Below are 14,888 nucleotides of genomic sequence, written 5' to 3'. Positions count from 1 at the left end.
AAATATGTGCTTCTTCCACAAACTGGCATGACAAAGTTGGAGTCGCACAATTGTATAAGATGTTTTTGAATATAGCATTACATTTTTTCCTTCACTTAAAATAGAAGACCCAAACCTGTTCCTGCATAACAATACCCCTGTGCACAAAAAGGAGTTCATTAAGATATGGTTTATATAGGTTAGAGTGGAAGATCCTGAGTGGCCTTCTCTCAATGCTATTGAACACTGTTGGAATGAATTGAAAAACTGAACGCACTGAACGAGCCCAAATCTTTACAGGCACACTGCAAAATCTAGTGGAACATCTTCCCAGGTTATTACAAGAGCAAATAAAAACCAAATGTGAAACGGGATATTCAAAAAGCACATGCAAATCTTATCTGGGGATAAGTGGGATCTGTGGGAGTTGTCCACAAACTTTTGTCCAGGGAGAGTATTTGTTTTACAATAATAATTGTGTTGTAGACTACAAAGCACTTTGACACTTTGCTGGGACCATAAATTTAAGTGTCTGTAGTTAGTGAATTTCACAGATCCATTACAACAACTTTTAAAACGGCTTCCGTATTACATAATCCATACTATAAACGCTGACACAAAATACGACACCCAGAGGAGTCTTTAAAGGCCACAGCAACTGCTCGGTTCCAATCTCTCTTCTGAACAGAAAGAGATATTACTACAGAAATATCATTTTCTCTTATTTTCCCTCAACAGCACACACTCTGTTCATCACAAGCACCGAGCTGGAGTGAAGTGCAAATCGCTCTCTGTATTGCTTTTTGAAGGGTTCGTTTCCCTCAAATTGAAGGTGAGCCTCAGGTGCCACCGTGTGGCAGACTGCAGAAACACACCTTCTTCTCACTGAGAGCTTCTGCTTAAGCAGATTCTTATTTCTAGCAGTTCACTGTTGGATTTGTTGCTGTTTCGAAAGTGTGTCAGGGTTTTATTTTTTAACTAGAAATATTCGAGCTGGTTAATGGAAAATATTGTGGCACGATCTATCTAACTTTATAGTTCCATATAAAACAGAAGGCACAATCTCCAAGTTATTTGAAAATGGATATTGTCTTTCATGCATTTGACATCCAAATGCTTTATCTGTCACTTACGGTATGTGCAGTGAAATAGTGATACTTACCGCATCACAAAAAAAAAAAGAAAGAAAGAAAAAATGCTAAAAAATAAATGCAAAAGAATCAAAAATACCATTTGTTCATTATGTATTGTTAATAAATATATAAATAAAAAGTATACACGGTGATGTTAGTGTGTGTAGGCCTGTCTGATATGAGATAAGATATGAGATATGTTGCACATGTCTTTTGGGTCATGCAGGCTTTCAGTGAAGCAGCAAATAACCTGTCACATTTTGACAGCACCGATCCAGCATTTATCCTGGGTCAAATGCGTATGTGAGACAGTGTAGTTAAAATTTTGTGGGTGCCTCGCATCAATCCAAGAGGGATACTTTAGTTGAGCACAAAATTGGATGGAATTACACGAACTCGTTTTGATGACACAACATTTGGTGACATTTCCATGGTTGTCTAGTGACCATCATCTTGATGATGTGGCATCACAGATAGTAGGCGTGCATGTGCACAAGTGGGAATTGTGACACCTTGTTATGACGCACACTTAAATTCAGCGTATATCATTTTTAATTATTATGGTGTTTTTTTAAGATTAAAAGGATGTGTTTTATTAGGGGAAATTACCAGTTTTATCTCAATAAGTTAATATACAGCCCATTATAATAATGCTGTAAATAAAAATGTGAAAAAAAAGACTCTTTTAAGAGATATTTTAAAAGTTAAACTTTCCATTATCCGTGACCGACAACCGGATATTTAACATATTTAACAATATCCAGAAGATTCTGTAAAGGTATATTCTGTTCTAATTTAATTCTGTAAAAAAAAATGCATCGTGTTGCGCTGTACTTAGAGCAATTTAGCCGACTTTCTTTGATTTGCCGACATGTAAAATGCAAATACTGTCTGCAGGGTGGCCTTTCAGCAGTTATTTATTTGTTACTTTTTAGGTTTATTGATCTTAAACGTTTTTTATACATTTACTTCTATATCTTTGTGTGGTGTTCTTTACCTCACGGCTTTGAAATGTTATGAGCATTTACTAACGAATTACAATCATTTTGCGTTGCTTTATTAGAAAGTTGTTTCTGTGTGCAGTGTGGGAAAGAAAATAACAGTTGTCTTACCCACTTCTTGACTACTAGGTGATTATGTAAATCCTTATTCGGGGACACCCCCTAGATTTTAGAAGTCATGCCATATGTGCATTATACACCGATCAGGCCTAATATTATGACTGTAAAACATTATGACGGGTGAATAAGTCAAAAACACTGATTATCTCTTCATCGTGAGCCCTGTTAATAGGTGGGATATCAGCAAGTGAACATTTTGTCCTAAGGATTCGAGCAAGTTTGAAAAAATTGGGATGGCTAGACTACTGGGTGAGAGCATCTCTGAAAGTCTGGGCTGTTCCAGTGGTCAGTGTATATCACAAGTGGTTCAAGGAAGGAATAATGGTGCAACAGGGTCATGGGCAGCTAAAGCTAATTGATGCACCTGGGGAGCAAAGGCTGGCCCGTGTGGTCCGATCCAACAGACGAGCTCCTGGAACTTGTTGAAGAAGTTAATACTGTTAATGTTCGACGGGTCAGGACAGTTTTGGCAGCAAAAGGGGAGCAACACAATATTAGGCAGGTGGTCATAATGTTATGCCTAGTGAGTGTAGGTTGGGCTTTATTCACAAGTTCGAATCACAGTATGTGTTAATCAAGAGAGCAAAATTGGCTGTGTTCTCTGGGTCAGACGGAAGGATGGCATACTCTCTCTATCCTATTAATCACAGCTAATTAGCCAGTCATAGTTGTGTGGGAGCTCATGCATGCAGAAGTGGGAGGAAAGTGTTTTCCTATGAGAGAGTCACGCCACTCCATGACGCAGCATGAGAATAGCTATAATAAGCCAAGACTAAGTTGGGGAAAAAATAAATAAGGAAATAAATAAATGCACTGAACATGGCCTGATCCTCAGCTTGTACATCATTAATCATTTAATGAAACACACCATTACATTCGCTAAGGGGAATAGGAGTACTTTAACACTCTAGTATGAATTATTGTGGTTGATTTCATTTGCTATAACATACCACTCCCTCCTTCTCTCACATACACACATTAAACACACACACTGAGCAGAAGAACAGTCATACTTTTTGCGAATGCCATTTCCCCAGACAAAAAAAAACAATACCAAGAATCTTAGTTTCCCTTTAGAACAACTCTTCAGCCCCTTATTCCCATTGCCATGGCAACGCACAGAGCAGGCAGCTGTGTGCTTGAGCTGTGTGTGCGCGTGTGCGCGCGCGCGTGTGTGTGTTCATGCAAATGGGCCTTTCTGCCAACTCATTCAGTTAATCCAATGCTAAGTACAGTTCAGTCATGGATAAGAGCTCATATTATCATGTACTGGTTACACACACACACACACACACACACACACACACACACACACACACACAACACACACATTTAACATTTGCTGGAGCTCACACTCTATGCCATCTGCAGCTGTGGGTAAAAGCAGCTGTACATCACCTTTAGTTAGTTATCAAAAGCTTTCATTTAGCTATCAAACATTACAGATGAAAAAAAATCTGTTTTTTTTTGTTCAGGAACATGACATTCGTTTTACCTAATATTTTTTGAAAGGTATTCATGATTCATTTGAGCATTTGTCTGTTTTTTTTTTTTTATTTGACACTTAGAGCAGAAATCAATTCAAGCATCCAGCATTGCATAAAAACCATGGCTTTTTTAAAGCAGCCAGACAGAAATTTGGAGGTAGACGTGACAGCAGCAAAGAAAAAACTTCCTCAGATGACATGAAGAAAAAACCTTGATGAAGCTCAAAAGAGTATCTTGCCTTTCTTGGTACGATAGTGTATACTCTGATGTCAAACGGTACAAAAATGTGTTGAAAGGATGTTCAGTGTGAGCATCATGCTCTTTATAGTGACAGTGGCTGTCCTGTTCACATATCAAAACTATGATGTATTAATGAATGATACATATCAACTTAAGGAAGATTTCATTATTATTTTTAGGAATGATATAATAATGTAGTTGCACTAAAGTAGTAGAAGAATTAGCACAGTTGAAGAGCAATTGTGTGTAGTTTGAAAGATTTTAATAAAGATGGTCAATAGTCCATATGGTACATTACATTTATAAAAAGCTGTAACTGAAAACATTTCTATCATTAGGCTTGTGACTTAAAAGTGTGTCAAATAAGAGGTAATATTAAAAAGTTTCGAGACTGACTCTATTTACAAGAAATTCCTTTGTTTATCTAAGTTTACACACTATCACCTTCCAAATAGTCCCTTTGCACAGCAATACAGTTCTCCCAGTCATTCTCATTCATGTATCTTTATTGAACACAAAAGGGTACTTTATTAGAGAAAAAGGAAGATGAAATGTTCTAAATGTTTTGCTAGTCCTTAACAAAGGCCAGCATGAAAGCATATTACAATTCTGTGATTTTTCAGTTGAACATTTTCTCTCCTCGTACTTTCTTCTATCTATGTATGCCTTTTTTGTGTCCCATAATTAGCCTGTCATTAGGTGTTCTTTACAAATATGTAGAAATGTGCTACCACAAAGCCTAACCATTTATTCATATATATATATATATATATATATATATATATATATATATATATATATATATATATATATATACACACACACACACACACACACACACACACACACACACACACACACACACACCATTAAATGCATCAACTGACACATTGTCTTAAATTATAGTACAGTACTCATTTTTGCTTACTGTGCTCATGCTGGGTGAATGAACGATCCAAGTGATTGTAGAATGTGGTTTAAACCCATGGAAATAATTATAAGACCATACTGAAGGTAATAAATGATTTGTGTAGCATATCACATTTTATGATTAGATTTTATCGTCAAGTAAAAACAATCACTGCAGTACTTCTGCTACATTCTTATAAGTAAAAGTAAGTGCGTTCTTGTCTATTGGAGTGACTTCATGAAGAAAAAATGAATGGAGCATGACTGCAGTGTGGGCCTGTAGCCAGTAGGTGGGGGAATGCTCTGTAGCAAAACTGACCAGCGATACTGTAATAAGGCTGTAATAACTCAAACAGCTGTGTGTGAAGCTTCTGGTTGCTTTTCGGTCTATACCTGTATCTTTATCTGCATCTGCATATATATCAGAATACATGCTTTATCTCATTAGAAAGACTGAATACTGTAATATGAGATTAATTAATGTTAACGTGAAGGGAATTTTCCGGAATTGAAAAATCCTGTGTTTTGTGTTTTCATGTCCATCAAACACCCCTCCTTTTTGTTTTTCAATGATAATGTATTTAAAATTTCTAAGTCTTAAACATGTTTTATATCCATTTAAGCATGTTGTTACTGCAGAATGAGGTTCAATGAATATCCAGATTTATAAGAATAAAGGATAGGCAATTCTGACAGAATTTGTCTCTCTCTCTCTTTTTCCTGATCACTGGCCCACACACACACACACACACACACACACACACATGCACTCTCAGTCAGCACAGAGAGAGCAAGCACAGCTCAGAGGAGAGGCACTCACTGCAGCTGTGCGTCCTTAACTGCTGCTGCTTCCTGAATACAAACGACTCCAGAAAGTGGAAGAGAAAGAGAGAGAGAAGAGAAACGAGAGAGAGAGGGAAGAGAGTGTGTGGACAGAATGACTGCCCACCTGGCCGAGCAGCAGAGCTGTTGTCTGGAGATGCATACCAGGGGGGGCGATGCTCCGTTAGGATGTGGATACCCAGCATCTACTGCCATGGCTGTGCCCACCATGCCACGGCAGCGCGCCAGGCTCACGGCGTCACGCTCCGACGGTTCTTGGAGGAGCCCGAGCAGAAACATGATGCTGCGTACCAAGGGGGGCAGTTGCGACCTGTGGTCCGAGTGTATCTGTGCTCAGCATGGTTGGCGTGAAGCATACGAGGTAAAGAAGAAATGAGAGTGGTTGGGACTGAGAGGAGAGGAGGATGAATGTGGGTTACAAAAAAAAAAAGGAAAGGATAAGAAGAAGGAGAGTGAGGGAAGAAAAGGAGGGGAAGTAGGCAGAGTTGTCTGAGTGCTAAGTAGTGTGTACTGAATGATAGTCTTGTAGGCAGACAGATCATGTGCATTGGTGTGTCATGTTCACTGTAGTAATGATTATTTTGATGCCTTTTTACAGTGTCTGTTGCGAAAGTCTTGTGTGAAATGAATAGCTAAAGACGTGTATCCCTTTGTCTATCTGTATAAGATTACATTGTCCACTTCGAACCATGCCTATGTGATGTGTATTAAACTATTTCACAGTAACAGTTAAAAATAAATAGTATATAGTATACTAGTGGAAAAGGCCTGGTAAGATTTTACTCCCACTGACATGATACACTATAAAAATATCACTCTGCTCCTTTAAGAATTATGTGAATTACCAGATCAGGGATGGATGTAATCATGGCTGTGATCACAGATCCCATAGAGTGTGTGTGTGTGTGTGTGTGTGTGTGTGTGTGTGTGTGTGTGTGTGTGTGTGTGTGTGTGTATGTGTTGGTTGAAGTAGTGACAGCACTATTTGTGTGAGTGCTCTAGGCTTTGTGATGTGCTCAATCCTTCAGCATCTTACAGTAGACGCACTTGTTTCAAACACACACGTTTCACATGGCTGTCAGTTACGTCATCCTTGCTTTTATGATGATTTTTCTTTCAGTGTTTCGCTGAAAAAAACTCATATTTTTTTCGTTCAGACAAACCCAGCTAACTGATATGACTAATGATAATATGCAACCCATAAAACTGAAATTTCTAAGATGTACAGTATGGATGGAAATACAATAAGATAAATCAAGCCTCAGTTCGATGTATAGAGCTCTTCAGGGAATCCAGAATGGTGGTCTGTGGGCCAGTGTTGATCAAGAGTGGCCGTGGAGGTGATATTTAAATGATTGCACAGCTCAAGAGATCCTGCCCAAGCTCTAATTGAGTTAACCAGGTTCTCACTTTTATGTACACAAACTGCTTCTTGCTATGCTATTGTGTTACTGATGGGTTGTAACATGGGGGCATGTACTTGTGTATTATTGAGGCTGGTGGCTCTATGTATAGAATCACTCTGGCCTGAATTATTAAGTGCAGTAACCTAGAACAAGGGCCGCAGCTGCAGTTTGTGCCTGAGTCACCCAAAATTCATTTTATAATCATTATCCAAATAACCTTAATAAGTGAACAAGTAAGTAAGTGTAAGTGAAGCAGGTACGATGAAATCTTTTAATCATAACCGGATAGAAGATTCGGCACAATGCCACTGAGAGTACACTGTGTCACAGGATTGTCAACATGGCTACTTACTTACAGTGATATAAAATATACATGTACTAATAATTAAAAAATGTGGTGTGAAAGTGGTTGTTTCATGTTCCATTCCAAGTTTTAAATTTCTGATTGGGAGGTCATGAGTTCAGATCCCAGCACCCACCCAGCTGCCACTGCTGGGCTTTTGGGCAGAAAGACGGTAGAACGGTGCTTTATACTAGTCACATGTATTTTACAGGACAGTGAAATTCTTTTTTTTGCATATTCTAACGATGTTAGGAAGCTGGGGTAAGAGTGCAAGGTCAGCAATGATTCACCACCCCTGGAGCACAGAAGGTTAAGGGCCTTGTTAAAGGGCCCCATAAGTGACAGCTTTCCAACCTTTTTGATCAGTAACTCAGTGCCTTAAGGACCACCCTCAAGGGCAAAGATCTTAACCCTCAAAGTTGTATAAATGAGAGAGTCGCTCTGGATAAGAGCATCTGCAAAATGCCGTAAACACATATACAATCCTAATCAGATGCAATACTCTTCATCTGCAGCTGACATGCAACTGTGATTGTTTTGGTGTTTCCCAACCCTGCTCACTAATCTCATTTAAGCACAGAATCCACTTAATCTGGCCCTGAATATTGCCAGGTGTGTTGTAACTAACCACTGCAATGTGGTAGATCTCTAGGCATGGGCTTGGGTTCCCTCGCTTTGAACAAGATTAGCTAAGATAAACTTGCTAAAAATATATTACAAATACTTACAGGTTTAACCGATTACCTTCATCCTCCATCTTTTTGTGTGTGTGTGTGAGAAATCTTCACATAAACAGAAACAGAGGTTATCATGTTGTAAATGATTAGTCATTGCCCCAAAGGGCTTTCTCATCATGCTTGTGTGTGGGTACAGCATTCAGCATTTACAAAATGGAAAAAACTTGTGTTTCCGTTTGGGAGCTTTGGCATATTTTGTGAAAACGCAAAACATCACAGAACAGCTTTGCTGAACTAACCAGTTTATACTGAAGAGCAGGTCTTCGAAAGAGAGTTCTGTCCTGATTTGCTTGCTCTTGTAATCTCTGGGGAAATTATTTGCAGTATGTTTAAACTCTTCTCTTGCTGTGGTTTAGTGTCTCTGTATTTAAACACATACACACACACTCTATAGTCTGCACCCCTTCTCTACACTGTATAATCATCCGAAACCAGGGACTTACAATTAATCATATTAACGATCAATGACCTGAAAACTAAACAGGGTTTGTCTTTATTATTATTATTATTATTATTATTATTATTATTATTATTATTATTATTATTATTAATCATTAAATATTAACACTGTCTCTAACCCTAAAAGAAGTTTTCCCAAGCTTGCAATACACCACTTAATAAATCAGCCTTAAAGAGTAATAAGCTTACTGCTTATTTTAGAATAAAGCACACATGGAGGTAATGGAGTTTGGATTTAACACTTTTGTCTAAGATAGTGTGTTGATTACATCCAAAAACTGGCAATTTTTACTAAAGAGTCTGACCTGCATGTGATTCATGAAGTCTTACCACAATTGGTTCCACATAGCATGGTTATAATTTACACCTCTTCAAGGATTTGCTTCACTTTGAAGTCGACTGATGTGACAATCCGAGCCATAAAGCACTTCATACTGTAGTTTCTCTTACTTAAGTAGTTCTTGCAGTATCTTGAGAGTTGAATACTGTTACATATGATTCCATGCGTCTGTAGTAAGTTTCATTTACAGTAGGTGCTCTCTTTCACTTCCTAGGGAAACTGTAGCTCAGTGGTTAAAGAGGTTATTGTTTAGAAGGTTGGGCGTTGAAGCCCTGGTACTGCCAAGCTGCCACTCATGGGGCCCTTGAGCAAGGCCCTTAAACCTCTGTTCTTTAGGGATGCTGTATCATTGCTGACCCTGCACTCTGACCCCAGCTTTCTAACATCACTGGGATATGTGCATGGGACAAAAACAAGGCACCTTTCAAATCATTCAAAGCAGTTGAACATACAGTAAGCCCAGGATCTCCATTAAGTTTCAGCTGACATGCATGCATCTACAGTACATTCTGCACACACACGTACACACTCTCCCAAACCCATCCGTTTTAGCTCGCACGATGATAATTCTAGTCTTGATGTAGTATTAAAGTTTGGCAGAGGCTTGTCAATGTGTAAGTTTCTGTTAGTGGTCCCTTGGAGGCATAACACATGGCTTTGGCTTGCCTCAGCTTTATGAAGGTTTCTTTTCTTTCTTTTTTCACCAAACTAAATTGCTATTTGTTGAGATACTGCTGCAATTATCACTAGGTTTACTGCACCCTTGTGTGGCTTCATGACATGGTTATGTACAATAAAAAAAAAGTAAAAAAATCATTATGGGTGCTATATATTTCATTGCTTGTGTGAAGTTTGAAATGCAGCAGTCTTTCAATCAGGGACAAAAAATTTGAAGTGGGAGATGAAAGGGGTTTCTTGTGTGTGCATAAGACTCTTTAAATGAAGAGGTGTGTGGGTGCATGTGTCTTCATCAGACCACATCGATGCAACAGAAGCTCTTAATTAATTTCCTGCTGTGTTGCTGTATCATGCTCTCCCTTTCCTTTCCCTCTCTTTCTTTCTCTCCTCTGCCCTCCCTCCTTTACTTTGTCTGTGATTGAAGCTGTAGCTCTTGTGGCTTTCATTAATGTAGTCAGAGCCTTGTGCAGTCTCAGCCTCAGGCATCGATTGCTCTCTCAGCAGTGCTGCCACTCTCTCACCTGGGCCTTATGGGCTTTGTGGCACTGCTACTTCTGAATGCTAATGTTCCCCCCAAGTTCTATGTGTGTGTGTGTGTGTGTGTGTGTGTGTGTGTGTGAGTGTGTGTGTGTGTGTGTGTGTGTGTGTGTGTGTGTGTGTGAAGACCATAATGTTTTGTAACGTAATCAAGCCTCTGGATTGCTGGCTTCAGGACAATTTTGTGTTGAAATTGAAACGGCTTGATGAGGGAAACGTGAGTCAGTGTTAAAGGAAAACCTTTTTTTTTTGTAGTTTTTCTCTGTTAAATCAGGAACTGCATTCAGATTTTTATCAGATCCGTTTCAACTTTCTCAATAAAAAAAAAAATTATTTATATATTTTACAACTATTTATACACTACTTGGACAACAGTATTGGGACACCTGACACCTATAGATGTCCTTGGCTGTGAGAGCATTACATTTTTCCTTTAATTGAACTTCCCTTCACTTCCTTAGGGTTTCTCTTCACTTTTCTCTTCACTTGAACTTGTGAGCTCCATGAAGATATGGCTCACATCCGTTGGAATGGAAGATCTGATACCCTTTTACTCACAACTCCTGCCACTCTTCTTCACCCACTCCACCCTGCCTGCACTCTTTTTTCACTTCTTTAACACACTCTACATTACTTTGCACAGTTGATTTCAGGTACTTAAACTCATCCACCTTCTCTACCTCTTCTCTCTGCAACCGCACCACTCCACTGTCCTCTCTCATTCACACCCAGGAACTATATCTTACTCCTACTGACTTTCATTCCCCTTCTCTCCATCACGTACCTCCACCGCTCCAGGCTCTTCTCACCTGCTCACTACTTTCACCACAAATCACAATATCATCCGCAAACATCATAGACCATGGAGACCTGTCTAAGTTCTGTTAACCTGTCCATCACCACTGCAAACAGGAAAGGGCTCAGAGCCGATCCTTGATGCAGTCCCATCTCCACCCTGAACCAGTCTGCCGTTCCTACTGCACACTTCACTCTCACACTATCCTCAGACAGTACATGTCCTGCACGTCACATACTTCTCTGCCACACCTGACTGTTTCATACAATACCACAACTCCTCTCTCCACACTCTAGATTCACAAACACACACTGCAACTCTTTCTGACTCTTTCTAGACTCTTTCTCTATACTTCTCCATCAACATTCTCAAAGCAAATAATGTGTCAGTGGTGCTCTTCCTCGGCATGAAGATTTTGTTGAACAATCTGGTTAAAAACTCCACTGCCATCTCTCCTAATTATCTCCACACTTCTACTGGTATGTCATCTGGTCCAACCGACTTTCCACTCTTCATCCTCTTAATAACTGCTCTCACTTCATCCTTACTAATCATATCCACTTCCTGCTTCACTATCTTCACATCATCCAACCTTCTCTCTCTCTCTCATTTTTCTCATTCATCAGCTGCTCAAAATACTCCCTCCATATTCTCAACACATTCCCCTCACTAGTCAACACATTTCCATCTGCATCCTTTATTGCTCTAACTTGTAACACATCTTTCCCAGCTCGGTTCCTCTGCCTGGCCAATTTCTACAAATCCTTTTCTCCTTTATTAGTGTCCAACCTCTCCTACAGCTCCTCATATGCCTTTTCCTTTGCTTTAGCAACATCCCTCTTAACCTGCTGCTGCATCTCCTTGTACTCCTGCCTACTTTTCTCATCTCTCTGCTGATCCCAATTCTGTTTTGGCAGCCTCTTTCTCCTTTTGCTTTCCTGCACTTCCTCATTCTACAACCATATCTATGTTTCCTTTCTATTTCCAGATGTCACACCAAGTACCTTTCTAGCTGTCTCTCTTATCACTTCTGCAGTAGTTGCCCAATCATTCAGCACCTCTTCAACACCACCGAGCCCCTGTCTGACCTCTTCCCTAAACTTTACACTACAGTCTTCCTCCTTCAGATTCCACCATCTTATTATTTTTTAGTCTTTACTCTCTTCCTCTTATTTTTCACCTTCATAGCCATCCTACAGACCACCATGCTGTCTCGATGCTGTCTAGCTATAAATTCCCCTGCCAACACCTTACAGTCCTCAATCTCTTTCAATCTTCTTTGCATCTCCTGCATAGAATACAGTCCACCTGTGTGCACCTTCCTCCACTCTTATACGTCACCCAATGCTCCTCCTTCTTCTTAAAATAGGCTTTTACCACTGCCATTTCCATCTTTTTAGCTAAATCTACCACCATCTCCCCTTCCACATTCCTCTCCTCAAGACCATAACCACCCATTGTTTCCAGATCACCTCTGTTCCCTTCACCAACATGACCATTGAAATCTGCCCCAATCAACAATCTTTCTTTCCTACGAACACTATCCACCACTTCATCTAACTCACTCCAGAATTTTTCCTTTTTCTCCAACCCAATTGTGGAGCATGAGCACTGATGACATTTATCATCACACCTTTAACTTCCAGCTCCACGTTCATCACCCTATCAGAAACTCTCTTCACCTCCACTACACTCTTACTGTACTATTCCTTCAGAATCACCTCTACACCATTTCTCTTTCCATCCACACCATGATAGATCAGTTTAAACCCACCTCCAATGTTCCTGGCCTTACTTCCTTTCCAGTTGGTCTCCTGAACACACAACATATCTACCTTTCTCCTCTCCATCATATCAGCTATCTCTCTTCCTTTACCAGTCATAGTACCAACATTTAAAGTACCAACCGAAAACCTCCACTTTTCTACAATTTACCTTTTCCAGCTGTCATGTAGACGTTGTCCTACTCCCCTTTTCCTTCTTCGGCCAACAGTAGCCCAATTTCCACCGGTACCCTGTTGGCTAACAATACCTGTGGCGGTTGTTGGTAACCTGGGCCTCGACCAATCCGGTATGAAATTCTGATTGGTGAACTGCATATTTGATCTGGCACATGTTTTACACTGGAATCCCTTCCTAATGCAACCCTCCCCATTTATCAGGGCCTGGGACCGGCACTAAATGTGCACTGGCTTGTACAACCATAATGGCTGGGTTATAATCCTATGTGTATTTAATTATCAAAAAAAAAAGTCCTATAATGAAGTTATAAAGAATATCATACCAAAGCTGTCATGCCAAAGCACTTTCCAAAATCTGAGCAATAGAGTATCAAGTGATAAAGGTTGTATCTTAAGATCATGAAAACAAATATATTCGAAGGTCGAGTTCAAATCCCAGCCACATCAATCTGCCCTTCCTGGGCCCCTGAGCCAGGCCCTGAACCCCATAGCTGCTCAGATGTATGGATGAGATAACTGTAAGTCGCTCTGAATCTGAGTGTCTGGCAAATGTCATAAATGTAAATGTAAAATGTAAATTTTTATTTTATATCCGTCCATAAACAAATGCTTCGGATTTATTAATCTGTAGTTTTCTATTTAGGTAAAAATGGAAATCTTCTGTAAATAAATATTACTTTCCAAAACCATGGAATATTCTGTAACCTATTTCAAGGTGTAGTAGAGAGATTACATTTTCATTTGTGTGCCTACTATATGTGTGTGTGTGTGTGTGTGTGTGTGTGTGTGTGTGTGTGTGTGTGTGTGTAGTTTAATTGTCACCAGCATCTGTGCAGCCATGCACCAAACATCAATATCTACCAGCAATAACACAGGGATCTTTGTGCTTGTAAAAAAAAACAAAAAAAACAACAAAAAAAAAACAACCAATGCAAACATTTCAACTAGACTAAATAACGTCTCAACTGAAATTTTCTTTTGTTTTTGCTTTGTCATGCTTTTAGTTCTGTTTTTCAGTCTCAAAATATACTGTACCTGTATGCTCTGTAGTGTCATCATTCTCTTCACCTGCGACTGTGTGTGTTTTGGCCCCTAGTGTTTTCTGTGTTTGTGTGTTTGTGTATTGGAGCTGTTGCTAATCGATCTGATATGACTATCTCATTTCCATACAGAAGCATTACAGCGCAAGGTAATGGAAACTAGGACACGTCTTATATGGCTAACCTACCTTGATGTCTCTTTCTCTCTTACAGGCAAGCCCAGCACCAATTATAGTCAACACAGACACTCTGGAGTCAGTACCTTATGTGAGTTTCACAGTTTTTCAAATGTTTCCTTTTTTCATGTGTTTTATTGGTATTCCTTTTAATACTAAATGCGAGCAAACAAATACCGATACAAAAAGGAGGCAGACAGTTAAATTCTTTAGGGTCGTAAATGTGGAGACTAATCTAGAAGTGTGTATCAGCACAGGACATGGACATGTGCGAGAGTTTTTCATTCATTCATTCTTTCATTCATTCAAAAAGATGGGACAATCAAAGTCTATACAGCAGGGGTCCCCAAACCTCACCCATGATTATTCCCAGAAACATTTTTTTAAATTATTAATAGAGGTCGAGGCACCGATAGTTGATTGCTGAAACTATCACCTATCGGCAAAAATTAATACAGATAGTTTTTCCAGCTTCCGGTCCACTGTAATTATGAGAGCGGCCCCTAGAGGCGAATCTTTTATTTATAATTCATGAATTATATAATTATATTTATTAATGAATGTATTCATATTTTTGTCTTTTAGCACATTTTTCAGTAAGTTTTTTCGGTTTTTGTAACAAAGTTCAGTACGTAAACCTAGCTATCGGTGTTTAATATATATATATATATATATATATATATATATATATATATATATATA

General features: G+C 39.2%; 1 protein-coding gene across 34 annotated transcripts in view; it reads left to right on the top strand.

Annotated features, from left to right (window-relative positions):
• The window catches only part of dlg2 (discs, large homolog 2 (Drosophila)), a 243,802-nt gene that overhangs the window by 144,977 nt on the left and 83,937 nt on the right, over positions 1-14,888 (top strand). For 32 of the 34 annotated variants that reach the window (XR_006927309.1, XM_046861036.1, XM_046861026.1 and 29 more), the window contains one exon: positions 14,224-14,277. The exons of 1 other annotated variant lie outside the window; for it this stretch is intronic. Coding sequence is in view for 32 of the 33 variants with exons in the window: in XM_046861036.1 (XP_046716992.1) it covers positions 14,224-14,277 (54 nt within the window). In the remaining variant the exon portion in view is untranslated. Of the gene's footprint in view, positions 1-5,692; positions 6,075-14,223; positions 14,278-14,888 lie in introns of those variants that run through there. One more of the 34 variants, XM_046861028.1, reaches the window with a different exon arrangement.

The sequence above is a fragment of the Silurus meridionalis genome, chromosome 11 (assembly GCF_014805685.1).
Source record: "Silurus meridionalis isolate SWU-2019-XX chromosome 11, ASM1480568v1, whole genome shotgun sequence".
In the NCBI taxonomy this organism is placed as follows: domain Eukaryota; kingdom Metazoa; phylum Chordata; class Actinopteri; order Siluriformes; family Siluridae; genus Silurus; species Silurus meridionalis.
The sequence above is the reverse complement of the archived record's forward strand: the minus strand, read 5'-3'. Positions and strand labels throughout refer to the sequence as shown.